Source organism: Pectinophora gossypiella, chromosome 3, assembly GCF_024362695.1.
Source record: "Pectinophora gossypiella chromosome 3, ilPecGoss1.1, whole genome shotgun sequence".
In the NCBI taxonomy this organism is placed as follows: Eukaryota; Metazoa; Arthropoda; class Insecta; order Lepidoptera; family Gelechiidae; genus Pectinophora; species Pectinophora gossypiella.
In genome coordinates this window covers 8610562-8628250 of record NC_065406.1, presented here as the reverse complement: position 1 = coordinate 8628250, position 17689 = coordinate 8610562, and the positions used below count along the sequence as shown (strand labels likewise).

Sequence of the window (17689 nt, the reverse complement as noted above, 5' to 3'; positions counted from 1 at the left end):
CACTTACCCATTTTGTTATCAATGTGTGACCAGCCTATTTTTTATTATTAAATATTTGAAACCAACTTTTAAGGAAAGAATTAAAGATAATTATGTGGTTTACAGATTTTATTTTGCATAAAAGTAAATTTACGCCTCCTTCTTGTTGTCGGTCTTGCCACCACGAATTCTTCCGGTCCTGCGGGCAGCGATGAGACCAACCTTGCGACCGGCGGATGTTCCTCTCTTGACAGTCGAAGCCTTACCTGAAAGATTTTTTTTATTTATAAGCAGTGCAGTATGTAGGTACTGTAATATTTTTAAAGCATGACTTCTAGATTTTTTATATAACCAAATGTTTATACAACTATTACTTTAGTACACTGAACTGATTTTTTCTTAGTATCGATAAGTGTTTTTTCTCAAATCATATAGTATCTTAGTTTCTGTTCTGAAAACTATGAAGTATACATAAGTCATTGCATCCTAAATCATCAAATCAAAGCCATAAACATAGATACACACATAATCTCATGGTAAGCAGAGCCCATGGAAACATTTCATTGTAACTATATGCAGGGTCAACATATTCAATATATATTTGTTTAATATATTTATAATTCAATATATATATTTATTTATCTATATTAATAAAACTTACCAATGTGTTGATGGTTACCACCACCGTGAGGATGCTCTACAGGGTTCATGGCAACACCACGTACATATGGCCAGCAGTTACGCTTCACCTTATACTTGTGGTATGCACGGCCAGCCTTCAGGATGGGCTTGTCAATACGACCACCTCCAGCAACGATACCTGAAATTAATAGTATTTGTACAACAGTTCTTCCAACAACCACATATAGGTAAATGAGTTTCATAAAAAAACATCAGAAAGAGCCTCTGTGTAATCATAAATATTCAGAGTAGGTAAGTGAAAATCATCATATCCTACTATAAAACCTAAATCTTAACTTATATTTAAAAGAACTGAGGAAATCTTGGACAAAATATATTTTATTTTACTGTTAGTAAGCCATGTAATGCAGGCATGTAATGCAGATATTCGGTCGGAGTGTACCTAAGGGGGCACTATGAGTTGGGACTTAAAAAAATTTTGGGTCGGCGTGTCGCAAAAAGGGTCCCATACAAAATTAGGACTTAAAAATTTTTAAACAAAAATCGCCAAAAGTAACATTCGGGATCCAGGGCGATGTGGGAGTATTAGGGTGGGGGAACCCACGGGTGACCTTAGATGACCTTGGGAGGTCACTTACCTTAAAGTCAAGGTCATGACCTTAATCAACTTTATGCAGTAAACTTTCGATTTCAGTGACCTCAAAGATCAAGGTCACTTATCCAAATTCAAAAATATTCGCATTATATCAACTTTGTGTGGTAAACCTTCAAAGTCAGTGACCTTTAAAGGTCTTCACCGCCACCTCTCGGCCCTACGGGCCTCGATGGTCACAAGTAACCTAACCCACTCGGCTATATGGCAGGGGGCTCGCTTTGCTCGCCCCCTGCCATACAGCCTTCGTAACCTATATCTACAGTGTCGGGGTGCCGCGAATTTCCGTGCTCGCTTCGCTCGCACCCGTGACTGCTGTCATAACGAAACAAATCTTCACCGCCGCCTCTCGGCCCTTCGGGCCTCGATGGTCACAAGTAACCTAACCCACTCGGCTCGCACCCGTGACAAAAGGATACCTGTAAAAAAAAATTACGCGTGGCGGACACCGAGCGTGGACGTGTTTCGCGGAGCTTTATAGAAAAAATTAAAGATATATTTTAAAATTACATAAAACGCATTTTTTTAAATATCTCGAAAACGGTGCGTCGTAACGCAAAAATAACAAAAAATTGCTCATACAAAAACGACCAAAATTATTCTAAGTCTCGGACCCTTTTTGCGACACTACGTAGAATCAACTTTTGAAAATTTTACAAGTCCAGCTTCCATAGTAATTTCACTCGAAAATTCGGCTATGTCCCTGCTTCATACAAAATCGATCAAAATTTTTCTAAGTCCCAACTCATAGTGCCCCCTTAGGTACACTCCAACCAGATATTCAATGTCTATCTTAATAATAATGTTCACAGAACAAATTGCTGTACTTTATTATGTGACAATGGCCATCATAGTGTGCCACTACTGGGAAGGCATTCTGGACAAATTATAGCACCTACCTACAGATAACTAAAGTTCAGTAATAAATATATTAATATTGTCAAAGTGATGATAATATTCTGGAATATTACTCACCAACCATGCCTCTGTTGCTTGATGGCAGAACCTTCTTTGTGCCAGAGGGCAACTTAACTCTAGTGCGCTTGGCATCGGGATTGTGTCCAATAACTGTGGCGAAGTTTCCAGATGCACGAGCAAGCCGGCCTCGGTCACCCATTTTTTCTTCCAAATTGCACACAATGGTACCCTCAGGCATAGCACCTACAGGCATCACATTACCTGTAAACAACAGTGAACTAGGTTATATCTAACACTAAAAAATAAGTACACAAGTGGAACTACATGTTAACATCAGACAAACCCAAGGATCAGCACTTACCAACTTCAAGGGTGGCTTTCTTTCCACAATATACGAACTGGCCAGTGTAAAGACCTTCGGGAGCGATGAAGAGCTCCTTGCGTGTCTTGAACTTGTAAGGGTCACGGAAATGAACGACCGCAAGAGGAGCACCCCTACCAGGGTCGTGGATGATGTCCTGCACAAAAGCACTTAGTATTTACATTCTTGTAGGTTATATTTAAAACTTGAAGTTTCTGATAACGAACCTTTACGACTCCCTTGATATAACCATGACGCTCAGCATAGTCTAAGGAACGAAGTTTTGGGGCTCCTTTTCTTTTCTTCGTGTGTGACACGAAGACTGAACCGGCACCTTTACGTTGAGCACGAATTACTCGACCCATGGTTACGACCCCTCACTGAAAGTTAAAATTCCTCTTAAACACAAAATCAACACGCTTACTACGATTACTTGTTATAATATTCTTATTTATAACAAATCCAAGCAAAAATATCACAATATCATAGCGATTACATTAGATTTTTATAATGATTACAAAAATTCACGCACAATATCAAAGAGGTCCACTTTTGAAAGAACTAGTGCTGTCTGTATTATTTCTATTTTCTTCTATCAACTATCAAATGATATGACTCACTGAGCAAGTCATGATTTATTCAAATTCTCTTAATGAAAAGTGAAGTTTCAAGGTATGGAATTTCTAAATATTTTTCATAATTATTCAAAAATTTACTTCCTTAAAGAATAAAAAGGGGAAAAAATAAAATGAATCAATCTTTTTCAGGTTCATCACGACTTAGATCATTCACAATTACAATATAGGGATTCCTAGAGTTCGCGCCAGGAAGTCCCACGGCCGGGGGCGCTGGGGTCGCAGTAACTGTCAAATCTGCATAGACTTTGTATGACTTGATAATTAGTTCCATTAAAATCCGCGGGACTTCCCAGACATGTTTCGTCGCGACATTTAGTTAGGATCAAGTTACGTTCTGAAACTGTGTTGCTAGCTACTGCTATCTTTATTCAAGTTCAATATTACATAATGCAGTAATAACAATTTAATAAAACATATGTTTATTTCAATATTTATTAGATTCAACCATTCCTGTAAAGGAATCAGTTTTTAATACAAATCATAGAAATGTACCAAACACAAACAAGAAGTTCACTTTCAAAACGTACCTTATTGCAAATGATATTGATATTAAATATTAGGCTATTAGAACACGCTGCGACTTTTTTTGTGTAAGTTAGCTAGCTTTCCGCCCGCGACTTTGCCCACGTGGACTTCTGTTATATTACAGTAAGCACTCTATGCCCGTATAATACATTATGTAGGTTTCAGAGACGGGCTTAGAGAGCATAATACATAATATGTCCCCTATGTGCTTATTTTCATACAAACCGGCCGTGGGTTTAGGCGTCAAAAGGTGACAGTCACTTTTGCATTTATTTATTTATATTATTATTTGTATGTCTTTTCCATATGTGAGAATAGGCAGGACAAATTAGTTTAATACCTTGTTTTTCAGGCTGTTTTAATTAAATTGTGGGCACTCTTTGTCTTCACTTATCACTAGTTATCATTATGTAACATAATACAAACTGTATTATGAGTATGACTGTCTGTTGTCTAAAATAAAATGCTTCTGCTTTACATTACATTTTTGAATAATTAGGTATATCTATACCCGAACAATGAGAAAATAGGTAATTAATTAATTATCACGTTGAACGTGTACAGCGCCATCTATATTTTTTTGGGGAAGGTGGCCTAGAAAGTCCCTCGTTGAAATGTATTCGCAACAGAGAGAAATCCTATGATATTCGTATAGTGTAAGACGGCCTTATATCAAGATCGATATGGGTCACGTTGTGGTCACGTTGCAAGCGGCGTGGATGATTTCGTTTACATACTTCTACCTTCCTACTGCTATCATCGACGTAATAATTTTATATAAGTTTATGGGATTGTAAATACCTTTAAATATTAGGGAATAATTACGTTTGATGTGATTTTGTGAAGTGATTTATCGGTGTATAAAGAGGATCTTTATTATCTAAACAAACAGAGAATTGGACAAAAGCATTTTGGTGTACTTCAAATTGGGAGTGTTATTCTATGAATATTATTGTTTTAAATTTCTTGGAACTAGATGAATAATAACCATACATCGTGAAAAGCAGTGTTCGAAAATATTTATACTAGTTGGATTGTATAACCTTGAGATTTACTATATAGCTATTTGAATATACAACTCTATAGGTGAGTAAATTTGTTTATATAGGTAGGTACCTACCTACATTCTTAATAAAATAGACTTTGAACTGTTTTATGAAAACATGACTTCCACTAATGTTTACTTAAATAATTTCTAATCATTAACTCTTTGCATTTACTAGAATTATCAAGTAACTGCAGTTGATAGGTAGTACCTATAACAAACAAATGACATCATTAAATTTCTTAATTGCTATATGAATTAATCTTACAAAACATATCATATCATTACACATGTAACAGGAATATGAGTCAAATAGTTTTAGTTTTAATATAAATAGCAAAATAACTATTAAATTCTTGTATTATAAAAGGAAGAAAATAAAGCCTGTTTTCCAGTGATAATAAATTAAGTCTGGGTGGGTGGTTGCCCAGTTGGAAGAAAGCTTTTCTTTTAATAGATTAGGTAGGTATTATATGCTCAGCAGTGAAGGAAAACATTTTCAGAAAACCCACATGTAGAAATGCATTTTAGAGGTATGTATGTGGCCAAACCTGTATTGGGATAGTTTTCAATTCCCAGGTCCTATGGTCAGACAGGCAGTTGTTTCTGTAAAAAACTAGTCCTGTCAAATCTTCAGGTCATGTTAGTGGACCCTGTGGAAACGGGTTAATGCTAGGGAAATGATAATAGAAGGTAATAAATAATAACACAAATTTTAATTTTCACCAGAACTGAATCAACATAATATTTTATAAATTTATGCTCTCATGACTTTGGTGGAGATCCTCTATAAAAAATCATTTAAGCTTATTGAATTGAATTTTTATAACTCTATTAGGTACTTTACATTTAATGGAATGCAATGAGCACTGATTTCTTTACTGAATTGCCAGTGTTGTTTCATAGCTCCTAGGCAAAATTTGCAACTTGTAAATTTTGTAAAACTAAACTTAATATAAAAAATCGAAGCTTTTCCCCTTTGAAATCTTTAAGATAGGTAGTAGGAAAGTATTAACAAAGGATCTCTTAATATTTAGGAAATAAGGGTTTGAATAGATAGGCGCCTACCTAAAAAGAAAAACATAAATTACGCGAAATAATTCCAAGCTGCTTATAGGATAGGTAATTTGTACCAATGTTTTTATTTATCTCGAAATTTGAACTTTCTGTCTTTTCTTTTGTCTTAATACATTATGTTTCTACTACCTATTTTCGAAACGGAACCACTATGCGTCGGGGCTGGCGGCCGCTGCCGTTGGCCGGGTGTTGACTTCGGAATTGCACCATAAGTTAGATTTTTTGATTCCTCCGCCTATCATTCCTCTGACAACCCCAATTGGGAATACAATCGTGAGTTTGTTACGTTGTTGTGAAATAATAAATAAATATTTTTTTAAGAGCGAAAGTGTTGTAAGCCTTAGCTAGATTTTTTTATATTAAACTCAATATTTTTGATAGTATTTTTCTATACTTATCTAAACCTCGGCTAAACTCGGCATTGCCAAATAGGCCGTTCCTAGCGGGATGCCCCGATTTTTAAATCCCAAGTTCAAATATTTCGCGCGTAACAGTCAATGAAAATCGCGCTTTGGTTTGATCTCTAGACTACAAAACTACCTTTTCCAAGGGACAAATAAACATTATTTGCTTAGCTACATGAGCATTAGGATTGAATACGTACGTACGTAACATAGGTTTAGACTTAATAACATCCGTATATAGCGATGACCATTCCGCCGATGATGTACCTATGATGGAAGGGTCTACATTTTCCCAATTTGAGGGCTTATTGCTATTAACTCATTTACTCGGTACCTATCGATATTTTCCGGTATTCGGCGTTTTGACTTCCGGTTTTCGAAGCACTACTCACTTTCGTGGTCCCTAAGCAGTACCAAATGGCTGACAAATACCTAATATGGTATTTATTTACCTCATAATAAACAGCCTAATATACGTCCACAGGCGACCCCTCAATCAACTGGAGGGGAGGGGTGGGGTGGAGGGGGTATAGAGCATACTCCACCGCTCCACTGCGGGTCATATTTAACCTATGTTTTGTAATTTAATAATGATTAACAAGTACCTACCTAGTAACGAATGAGCGACTTTCCAGGCTACGTTCCCCAATATTGATGGAAAGTCCCTCATTTGCCAATATAATTGTTTTAAGGTATTGTTTCAGACCCAACACGTATTTTAATTGCACTGCCAGGTAGATAATAGATGTAAAGTATTCACGTTTTTGAATCCAATAATGTTGAAATATCAAGGAGTAACGTTAAGTAAAACATGTTGCCTTTCCTTGAACGAATATTTCGCAATCAACTTTGTATTTTTGTGCGACTTCTGTAATTTTCTTTAGGGAAGTTTCGAAAGCGCGTACTTATTTGTGAGTTTTCAGTATTTTCCGTCAGTATTTCGGAAAAGGGTGGCTAGCACTCGCCTCAATTACGCCGCGATCATTATTACCCTGTTTAAGAAATTAATATATGAGCCAGTAATTAACAAAATATCGTATCAACTGAGCGCTTTATACCGGTTGCAAACCACGAGCTAAGTTAGTTTAACCCTATCTCGCATTGCTAAACTAGCTTAGCTTAGCTCGCGGTCTGCAACCGGCATTAGTCGTTCTGTTTAATTCATACCCAAATAGGTAGGTGATAGTTTCGTTTTGCTTCAAATAAAACTGTTTGTCTCGTGGAATTATAGTTAATATTTCCGATTTGTAAAAAGTGCGATTTTGTGGAATATACAGTACCAGCGATGTGGGTGACTTAGACATGTCAGCGGCACCCGAGACGCTGTCCGTGGCGTCGGCGTCGAGCACGCGGACGCCCGCATCGGCGACGGGCGTGCCCGCATCGGCACCCGCCCCGCCGCGGAATACGCGCAACAAGCACATCGTGCACTGGTTCCGCAAGGGTCTGCGCCTTCACGACAACCCTGCGCTTCGAGAAGCTCTTAAAGATGCTATCTCCTTCCGCTGCGTCTTCATCATAGACCCTTGGTTCGCCAGCTCTTCTAATGTTGGCATCAACAAATGGAGGTAAGTTTAAATGAATATGACTTGACCAACCGTGCTGTATTAACTTTCGCCCAGAGAGAAAAGTGTTCTTCGTGATTTTGCAGGCTGTACCTGTTTTTTCTTTTGGTTAAGAACTTTCGCAATGAAAAAAGTTCAAAAACAAAACTTACATTTAGCTAAGTACGAGGGGTGTTCAATAAAAAGTGAGAATGAGATATAATATTCCTTGGAAGGAAAAAGCAAAAATACTGGCTGGCATACCCCATACATTTGTTATCATAATTTGATTCATTTCTGTTATTCTTTTAAAGATATTGTTCTTTCTTATGGGTGGAAGCGTGTTCTTAAATATGAAAATTTACTATGAAGCAGGTAAATCAAGACTTAAGGGTTGATGCTCCGCCATATTCTACAGTTGTTTGTTTGTTGGGTGCTGGGTTTTAGCATGGAAGAACTTGCACTAAAGGCGACCTTTGCTTTTGATGCCGTACGACAGCAGCGACTGAACAAACGATAAAAAAATGAAAAATATTATGATAGATCTGCGAGTTACTGTTCGTTCTAAAGCTGAAGAAGTGAAGATTTCTGTAGGAAGTGTTCATAATATTGTACACGACCGATTAGGCATGAAAAGGGTGTATCCATATCCACCCATAATGCTTACAGACGCACAGAAACAAACTAAACTGAAACTATGACACAGTAGTTTGGATTTGTTACAACAAGATCCTGACTGATTTTTGGCTCGATTCCTAACTATGGATGAAACATGACTTCACCATTATGTCCCTGAAACTAAACAACAGTCCATGACCTAGAAGAGACTTATCTCCAACGCCTAAGAAATTTAAAACAATTCCATCCGTAAGGTCATGGCTCTCTTTTCTGGGATAGTCAGGGGTTAGTGATCATCGTATACCTAGCCCATATACGGGGACTTTATACGCGAGAGAAAATTCGCGAGAAACGACATGGCAAACTCACTAAGATTACGCCCCCGCGCACAAATCCAAAGTTGCGACGGCTGCTATTGAAGATGCTGTGTTTGAATTGGACCATCCTCCATATTCACCGGACCTTCCTCCTAGTGGTTTCTATCTATTTTCAAGGTTAAATTATGCGGTGATCACTGCCGTACGAGATTTTTAGGGCATCAGGATGAAGAGTTTTTAGGAAGGGTATTTTAAGTTTAGAAAAAAGATACACCAAGTGTATAAACCCAAACGGTAACTACTATATCGAAAAATAAAAAATGTAATAAAAGATAGTTGCGTCATACTCATTTTCACTTTTTATTGAACACCCCTCGTATGCGAAATCAGCCGTTTGAATTTTACGGTAAGTAACGTAACCAATTTTCAGGTTCCTTCTACAATGTCTGGAGGACTTGGACTGTAGCTTGAAAAAACTGAACTCTCGACTGTTCGTGGTGCGTGGTCAGCCGGCGGACGCGCTACCTAAGTTGTTTCGCGACTGGGGCACCACCACCCTTTCATTCGAAGAGGACCCAGAGCCCTATGGCCGAGTGCGCGACCACAACATCATGACCAAATGTCGCGAAGTCGGCATCAATGTTGTCTCGCAAGTTTCACACACGTTATACAAACTGGATAAGTACGTTTCCTATCTGTGTATAGGTACAAAGTTACACAAGTACAACTTAGTACCTACCTATATTGATTTTAAAACATATTCTACTTATTCTTTGCGGCCGGCCTATTAATTAAAATTATAATTCTACTTTTAACTATTATGTTGAGTCAAACCTGTGACGGCGAGGGAAATTTTTCGTTCCGTAAGAATAATGAAAACTTTGTTTGCAATTAATGTTGAAAGCTCTTAATCACGGGGCTACACCTGAAGTTTTGTGTTTTATTGGTTAGGTAATTTTTTTATGTTTGTTAACTATTTTTAGAATAATTGAGCTGAACGGTGGAAAGGCGCCCTTGACGTATCATCAGTTCCAAGCGTTGATCGCGAGCATGCCGCCGCCACCGCAGGCCGAGGCCACGATATCAGTGCAGACGCTCAGCGGTGCCGTCACACCGCTCTCCGATGACCACGAGGAGCGCTTTGGAGTCCCGACTTTGGAAGAACTAGGTCTGCACCTACTACGCAGACGCTCTTTTTTTTATTAAACTTGTATCACTGACAACGACTGTTTATCTCGTAAAAAGTATCTAAAATTAGTCGTTTTTTCCAGGATTCGATACAGAGGGTCTAAAGCCACCAGTTTGGATAGGTGGAGAGAGTGAAGCTCTAGCTAGACTAGAGAGGCATCTTGAGAGGAAAGCATGGGTGGCATCATTCGGTCGTCCAAAAATGACACCGCAGTCTCTACTGGCGAGCCAAACCGGCTTGTCTCCATATTTGAGGTATTTGATTTTGTAATAAGTGGATATGTTTTAATGGCTCGAGTACTTGCAGGTGCAGAGTATATGTATCAAAAGTTATGGATATAAATGTCTCCGATACCAGAGCTGGGGCGATCTTGTTTCGATCACAGACAGTTAGTCACGAACACCTACGTGGATTGTCTTCGGTCGCACACCAGATATGTTGTTTGGCAACACCATTTATGGATATTTTCAATATAGTGGCATCTCTGTAATGTCGGAAATTGGACTTGTATGAGGGTAACCGAATAAAACATTTTGTAAGATTTTTACGCTAAAAATCTATTCCAATGACACAGTAAGAGCTATTGTTGCTGTTTAAATTTTCCACACCTTAATAAAGGCTTTCCTGTAAATTTGTTGTGGTATTCAATCTCAGTTATAATACTGTAGCATAAGTTGCTCAAAGCTGTGACGTGTACAGAGGCGCATCAGCTAATTTGAACAAAATATGCTGTAATATTAGATTACTGTAAAACCATTTATTGTTCTAGATTTGGATGTTTATCAACAAGACTGTTTTATTACCAATTGACGGAATTATACAAGAGAGTGAAGGGAGTGCGTCCACCATTGTCGCTACATGGGCAAATATTATGGCGAGAATTTTTCTACTGCGCAGCCACTCGCAATCCAAACTTTGATCGTATGGAAGGAAATCCTATTTGCGTTCAAATTCCTTGGGAAAAGAATCAAGATGCTCTTGCGAAATGGGCAAATGTAAGTTGTTTGTTTAGATTGGGCCTCGCTCACAGTAGATCTCATGAGTCATTTGCCAATCGTTTAAAACAGGTTTGGACCTTTCACTATAAAATATTCTCGAAACTAAATTTAGTTGATATATAGAAACTATATCGGAACCTTTTGGAACAGTGTATTTTAATGATTACATAAATATGTATGTCTTTACAGGGTCAAACAGGGTTCCCGTGGATAGATGCCATAATGATCCAGTTGAGAGAAGAAGGTTGGATCCACCACTTGGCGCGGCATGCTGTCGCGTGCTTCCTCACCAGAGGAGATCTGTGGATCTCATGGGAAGAAGGCATGAAGGCAAGGCTAATATTTGTAAATTACTCCTACTTAGTAGGGATGAAATTATGCTATGTTTGTTCTTTTTTAGTGGAAATGTATTTGTGTCGCATTATTCCCTGGAATGATTCAAGACTGGCAATGTTTCTGTTGTAAAAACTTTAATAGATATTTCTTGGACTCTGATCCTATTTGCCTAAAGGCTAGGTAAGAAAGCTCTTTTTATTATAACTTTTACGCCTTTTTAGATAGATAGATAAATGATGTATTTGGTCTACAGACACACATGCATACAATACAAATCAACAACAATACACACCACATACAAAATGTTTAACACACGCCAGGTATGTATGTGTGCTGCAGCAGCGCAAAACGGTCATAGCTCAGCGCAAGTTTTTGCCCTTTCGAGCAAATCGCTGATTTTCAGCTACAACCCGGATAGAGGAAACCGCGGATACGGTAACCGAACTAATTGACGTTGTTTACAATTAATAATTAATGCATGCAGAAGATAATCGTAAAAATGCGTTGTAAAATTACTGATATAGGCAGTGGTTTTTACTGACATCGCTGATTATAATTTCACTTTGGTTTGTATCTTCCTGTGATTATTTTTTACGAGTTTCTTTATGTACTTATGATAAAGATGAAACAATCAACCCCTAGTCTAGGAACTAATAGTAATGGGATTTACTAGTAATAGCCAATTTCGTATTTTTCGCCTCTGTGGTCTAGTGGTTAGAGCGTTGGGCTTACGATCTGGAGGTCCGGGTTCGATTCTCGATGGAGACATCCTTCAGCGCTCCCCATTTGTCCGGCCAAGTAGTTAATGCCATCTGCGGCAAATCTACAATAAGTCACGTCAAAAAAAAAAACACGATGGAGACATATTCGAAATAACTTTGTGACACTGTCCCTTGTTTGGTAAGGACATTGCAGGCTAGAATCACCTCATTGTCCGAAAGAGTTGATTCCGTGCTTCGGAGGGAACGTAAAATGGTTGATCCCGTCTATTAAGTACTTAGTCGTAAAAACACCTCTACCAATCGCAATGGAGTAGTGTGGTGACGTATGCTCCATACCCCCTCTGGTTGATTGAGTAGAAATAGGATGTTTATGATGTTCACAAATACATCATCATCCATCACTAATTTAAGAGCCACGCTCTTGTCGGTGTAGCATTCTCCACGCTACTTTTTTACGGAAAAATAGGGTAGTGGTTTCCCTCTTGCCTTACGCCCCGCAGTACTCTGTCTGACGCGTGTGGGATGGCGCCCAGAGCATAAAGACATGCCTGGTTTTATTATCTTAGCAAACTTGTCTTGTCAGAGACGATAAGTGAAACGTATTCAATGAAATGTGCACAAAGGGAATAGAAGCCTCGCTTCAGATATTTACGCGCAAAATTGCCGTGTCGGTATATAGCCGCGGAACTCATTAATGTCTCCTACACAATGAAATAACGTATGGCATGACGGCAGGTATTCGACGAGCTGCTTTTGGATGCGGACTGGTCAGTGAACGCCGGCATGTGGATGTGGCTCTCGTGCTCCTCATTCTTCCAACAGTTCTTCCACTGCTACTGCCCCGTCCGCTTCGGCAGGAAGACTGACCCCAACGGCGATTTTATAAGGTAAGAAATTTCCTTGTACCGATTGACTGTATTCACTTTGTAAAAGTTTTCTGATTGTTTGTTGTTTGTGTTTGCTCTGATTTTTACTTCTTATTTTCTTTTAATCAGGAGATACATTCCCGCTCTGAAGAACATGCCAACGCGTTATATCCACGAGCCATGGATGGCCCCGGAGGCGGTGCAGATCTCGGCGCGGTGTATGATTGGACGTGACTACCCGCTGCCCATGGTCGACCACGCTGAAGCCTCAAATATAAACATCGAGCGCATCAAACAGGTGTACGCGCTGCTTGCCAAGTACAAACCCCAAGGTAATAATTATTAAAGTGTATTTTTTTAGGATTTAATAAATTATAAAACTTTGACTACAGGATTGTGTTGGGTTAAATTTATAAAACAGGTTGAAGGGTTTTACTATAAAGCACAACCCACCATCTCATAAATTAACGAAAATAGCGTACCATAATAAAACCTACATAAGTCGATAGCTGACATTAATAATTTTCCGTTCGTATGCTTATAATAATTTTAGAATCGACACCACTAATGCGCTATTATCGTTCTAGGTACCTTGAACCCCAACCCTGTTCAGAGACCTAATATGATGCAGTCATCGCCAAGCCCGACGTCTATCATCACAAGCATCAATCAGTCCAACTACTTGTGCAGTCAGACCCCGGAGCCGCAATGTCCGCAATCGTCATCGACTCCGCAGAATGCTTCCTACAAAGACAACTCTGCCGTTTTCCAACACCCTAAAAACCAAATTGATTCTAACAAACAACCCCAATTTAAACAAGTTTATATTGTACAGAAAACAGAGAACTCCAGCACGAATACTGACGACATATCAGAGAGCACTTTACAACATCCTCAAAAACGAGAAAATTTAAACACAAGTTCATACAAAAATCAAAGAATCAACATGAAAGATAATGACGAAAAGTATATTTATAAGAATTATACAAACAATTACATTCAGAATTATTCTAATGCACAAGAAATGTACCAAAATCAACAGCTAAGTACAAATGAAATTGTATATACTCGACAAGAACTGAAAGTTAACGCTTATAATGAAGGAAAACTGAAATTTTATATGGCTGCAATCTCAGAGAATGGAATACGAATGCAAAGCACATATGTACAAAATGACATGCGCCAAGAGTATAATCCAGTGCCTCTCCATCATACCTACAACAAGAGCAGTGCAGAACCTACAAAGACAAAGGAGGATACCACACAAATGCAAACTGATAAGCCTTTCTCACAAGGAACCGAAAATCAAACTTCTTCAAAAGAGTGCAGATTTAAGAAAGATAATAATAGCGAATAGTATATAATAACAGTACCTACTGTTATTGAAAATAACTGAACAGTTATTTATAAGATTATTTTGGTAATAAATGTTAATAGATAATGGCCAAATGAATTTTATTTGGTATAAATTAAACTTAAAGATTCCCGCAGACATGTTTATACTTTTATAGTAATAACTACATATTTAGTGCTTACATTAAATATTTAATGATGCTACTGTCTTCATATGCTGCTGAAGTGCTTTCTTTGCCTTTCTAGATTTTTCTGTAGGTTTTGTATTTGTCACTTGATGTTTACTTCTGTTTAATTCTTTATGTATAGTATTCATGATTGATACCTGATTAAAAAATAACATAGAATAAATAACAAGAAGTTGGAAATAACCTGGTCGTCAAGATTAAAAATAATTTGTTTTAAGTAAATACTCACATTTTCCGGAATATGTACATATCTTATATTTCGACTCTGTACAAACAGTTGTTCAAATAGGTATTCATTTCCTTGAGGATCACAATATACAGCATTTGCAAAGGTAATGTTCATATAGCTGTAAATTATAAAAACATATATTTTTTTTAATTGCTTTCAAAATGAAAAAATGGTATTGTGGTCCACTTACCCATCCACCGACTCTACATGTCCACAAACATAAGAATCATTTCTCAGATCTACTGTAATGTTATGCTCTTGTAAAGATTTAACTAAACACAACAAGGTGTTATGATAAAAAAACTTTTCTTTTGATGTTCCAACAAACATGTTTTGATTTTTATAAATCTGAAATTAAAGGAAATAATAATACAAGTTAATATTTCTAATAATTTATTTACCTACTACAATATGATTGCATTATTCCTATACACATATGATTATGAGGATGGTTATTCTTTTACTATAACAAGTCTTGCATCAGGCTTTGATTTCAGTTCTAATTCTGCTCTAGTTAGTTTCCATTCTCCAGAATTGTTTACGGCCCAAAAGTAGTATGAGCCCTTATCTTTTGGGCCAGAAACAGGCACACAAAACCTAGCAGTCTCTCCATCAGAAAAGTTTTTTTCAGTGTCACTCATTTTAAATCGTTTATCTTTAATGGGTTCTCCAAGATAATACACTGCTCCAGAATGGGTTCTCAAAATTTTTAAGGCATCTTTATAATACTCGAAACTTCTAACTCTGTCAATTAGACGATACTGCAAATAAAATCCTGTGGTACTCAGTAATAAGCCTCCCCAAGCAGCTATTTGCACTAGAGTACGATTAGATATCGTCATTCTGCTTTTGAAAAATTGTGTTTTGTACCAAACTTGCCGGACGAAGAAGATAACCTGATTTTCAATGTTATAAAACTGCGTAAGAATAAAAACGTTCACGGATCTAATCGTACATGAAACTAAAAACATTAATACTAACTAACGAATCCACTTGCGAGAAATAAAATTATATAAAGTTGTATTGTGTTTGTGTATTGTGTCGTAAGACCTACTTCAGGCCTTCGGCGAAGACCACAGACCAAGTAGAGATTAGTGTTGCCGCTCGATAGTGCCCTATCGATTCGATCGAACTATCGATAGTTTACCAAAAAACGATAGTATCGATAATTAATCGATAGTATCGATACTATCGATAGTATCGATACTATCGATAGTTTTGTATGATCGATAGTGACCTTAATTTCGATAGTATTGTAAAAAAAAATCCTATCCACTCCACTTAACAGTGTTTTTTTAAGTTTAGAGAATTGCCTACTTCAAAACCAAATATCCACTGCAAAAACACCCACGTAATATAAAATATATTAAATACGAGCTTTAAATGGTGTGAATTGTTCCACACAATGCTATATTCAATACTATCGAAATTAAGGTCACTATCGATCGTACAAAACTATCGATAGTATCGATACTATCGATAGTATCGATAGCTTGCGCAATATCGAAGAGCGATACTATCGATAGTATTGATAGTTTTTTGTTTTTCAACTATCGATACTATCGATAGTATCGATACTATCGTTGCTTATCAATAGTATCGCCAAAAAAGAGCTATCGATACTATCGATAGTATCGATACTATCGATAGTATCGATAGCTCTTTTTTGGCGTATAGTATCGATACTATCGATAGGCCTATCGATTGGGTAGATGATTTTGGCTGTTTACTATCGATAGTAAAACTATCGATTTTTCGGCAACACTAGTAGAGATGCTACGCATGCGAAGACCATGGGCGGCTATCTTCATACATATCATTCTCGCATTATGTCTATGGGCGCTCATATTGAAGATGACAGTTCCACCCCGCCCCTCCTTCTTACTTCTTTCCTATTTCGCCTGCCATGCCAGAGTGCAAAGACCAGTCGCCATCTTGTTCGACATGACATTTTCAAAGTTCGTCCAGAACGTTTAATTTGTTTAATTCGGTAACTTATCCTCTCAATTTTTGTAGCTGTATTATCTAACTTTCACCATGTACCATAAATGTAGTGTTGTGAGTTGTGATAATAGACGAAAGGACGTAATTTTTATAGATTTCCAAAATCTGAGATAGAACTCCAAAAATGGGTAGAGTGCACATTGGTTCTGAAAGATTGCGAAGCGTCCTGAACTTACGAAAGCAGAAAAGGTTTTTCTCATCGCCACCCGTGAGATCTTGCCTCCGCGTCGACGCCTATCCAACATTATTTAATGCTGATGAGATCACTACTGATATGGCCCAAGGCTTACACCATGACGCCGATGGAACTAGTAAGTATCTTCAGAGTTATTTAAAATAATGTATCACATTTTTTATTATTAAGTGGCTATTCTTCTTATTGTGGTTATTTTCTTTGTTGTTCTGCTCAGATAAGTTGGTCTGTTTGGGACAGTCAGTAGTAAAAAGAACATTGGCAGAAGTCTGAGAATGCAACTCACTGAAACATTTATTACTTTTCAGAAAATGTCTCTCATGAGCACAATTTTTCCAAGAGGAGACTGCATGAAAACCATTCCTACAGCAAAGGTGAAGTTCCAGAGAAACGTACAAGAGCCGAAAGTGATAAGTTTAACTCATTTTGAATCAATGATTAATATGTGTGATATACACAAATATCCAGTTACGGGCAATTATTTTGATATTGTTTTACTTTTCATATATTTTATCTACAGATAGAACACAAAAAAAATGCCCTCGACTGAATGGACTAGGTATGGTTGTGGCGTATTAGGATGTTTATTTGTTTCTGTTGATTTAGAGCTGTTGTGAGGTTATTATTTTTTTTTTTATGTTTCTTATTTCAGAGGCACTCATTTACTCCACCCCTCGACGCCCTAGACGAAGAAGGCGTGTTATTGTCAATTATTGGTCAGCAAAAATTTAGCTTCGATCGCCATCGACTCGCAAAGAAGAAGATTGTCACGAAAAAATCTGACATCAATTTGTGCAAGAATTTACTCTGAGTACATGAGATCCAGAAAAGAATCCATTAAAAAATAAAATAATTAATAAATAGCACTACCTATTTCATTTCAAATTCCCA

General features: G+C 37.5%; 2 protein-coding genes across 2 annotated transcripts; one reads left to right on the top strand and one right to left on the bottom strand.

Annotated features, from left to right (window-relative positions):
• Positions 1-90: 90 nt before the first annotated feature.
• Positions 91-3196, bottom strand: LOC126382044 (60S ribosomal protein L8). The gene is made up of 6 exons (XM_050031731.1): positions 3085-3196; positions 2780-2932; positions 2553-2709; positions 2249-2452; positions 641-799; positions 91-245 (listed from the first exon to the last, which is right to left on the bottom strand). The coding sequence occupies exons 2-6, from the start codon at positions 2915-2917 to the stop codon at positions 130-132; spliced, it is 774 nt and encodes a 257-aa protein (XP_049887688.1). The 5' UTR covers positions 2918-2932; positions 3085-3196; the 3' UTR covers positions 91-129.
• A 1234-nt stretch (positions 3197-4430) lies between these two features.
• LOC126382014 (cryptochrome-1-like) lies at positions 4431-14976 on the top strand. The gene is made up of 10 exons (XM_050031698.1): positions 4431-4801; positions 7519-7809; positions 9151-9402; positions 9704-9888; positions 9992-10163; positions 10679-10904; positions 11097-11237; positions 12701-12852; positions 12961-13163; positions 13419-14976. The coding sequence occupies exons 2-10, from the start codon at positions 7544-7546 to the stop codon at positions 14186-14188; spliced, it is 2367 nt and encodes a 788-aa protein (XP_049887655.1). The 5' UTR covers positions 4431-4801; positions 7519-7543; the 3' UTR covers positions 14189-14976.
• The last annotated feature ends 2713 nt before the right edge of the window (positions 14977-17689 follow it).

What these genes read in the sequence shown, in the direction of transcription:
- LOC126382044 (XM_050031731.1), bottom strand. Translation starts at nt 2,917, where the DNA reads ATGGGTCGAGTAATTCGTGCTCAACGTAAAGGTGCCGGTTCAGTCTTC. An exon ending in ATATCAAGGGAGTCGTAAAG is followed by an intron (nt 2,710 to 2,779) that starts GTTCGTTATCAG and finishes GCTTTTGTGCAG; the next exon opens with GACATCATCCACGACCCTGG. An exon ending in GAAAGCCACCCTTGAAGTTG is followed by an intron (nt 2,453 to 2,552) that starts GTAAGTGCTGAT and finishes TGTTGTTTACAG; the next exon opens with GTAATGTGATGCCTGTAGGT.
- LOC126382014 (XM_050031698.1), top strand. Translation starts at nt 7,544, where the DNA reads ATGTCAGCGGCACCCGAGACGCTGTCCGTGGCGTCGGCGTCGAGCACG. An exon ending in GGCTTGTCTCCATATTTGAG is followed by an intron (nt 10,164 to 10,678) that starts GTATTTGATTTT and finishes TTATTGTTCTAG; the next exon opens with ATTTGGATGTTTATCAACAA. An exon ending in TGCCAAGTACAAACCCCAAG is followed by an intron (nt 13,164 to 13,418) that starts GTAATAATTATT and finishes TTATCGTTCTAG; the next exon opens with GTACCTTGAACCCCAACCCT.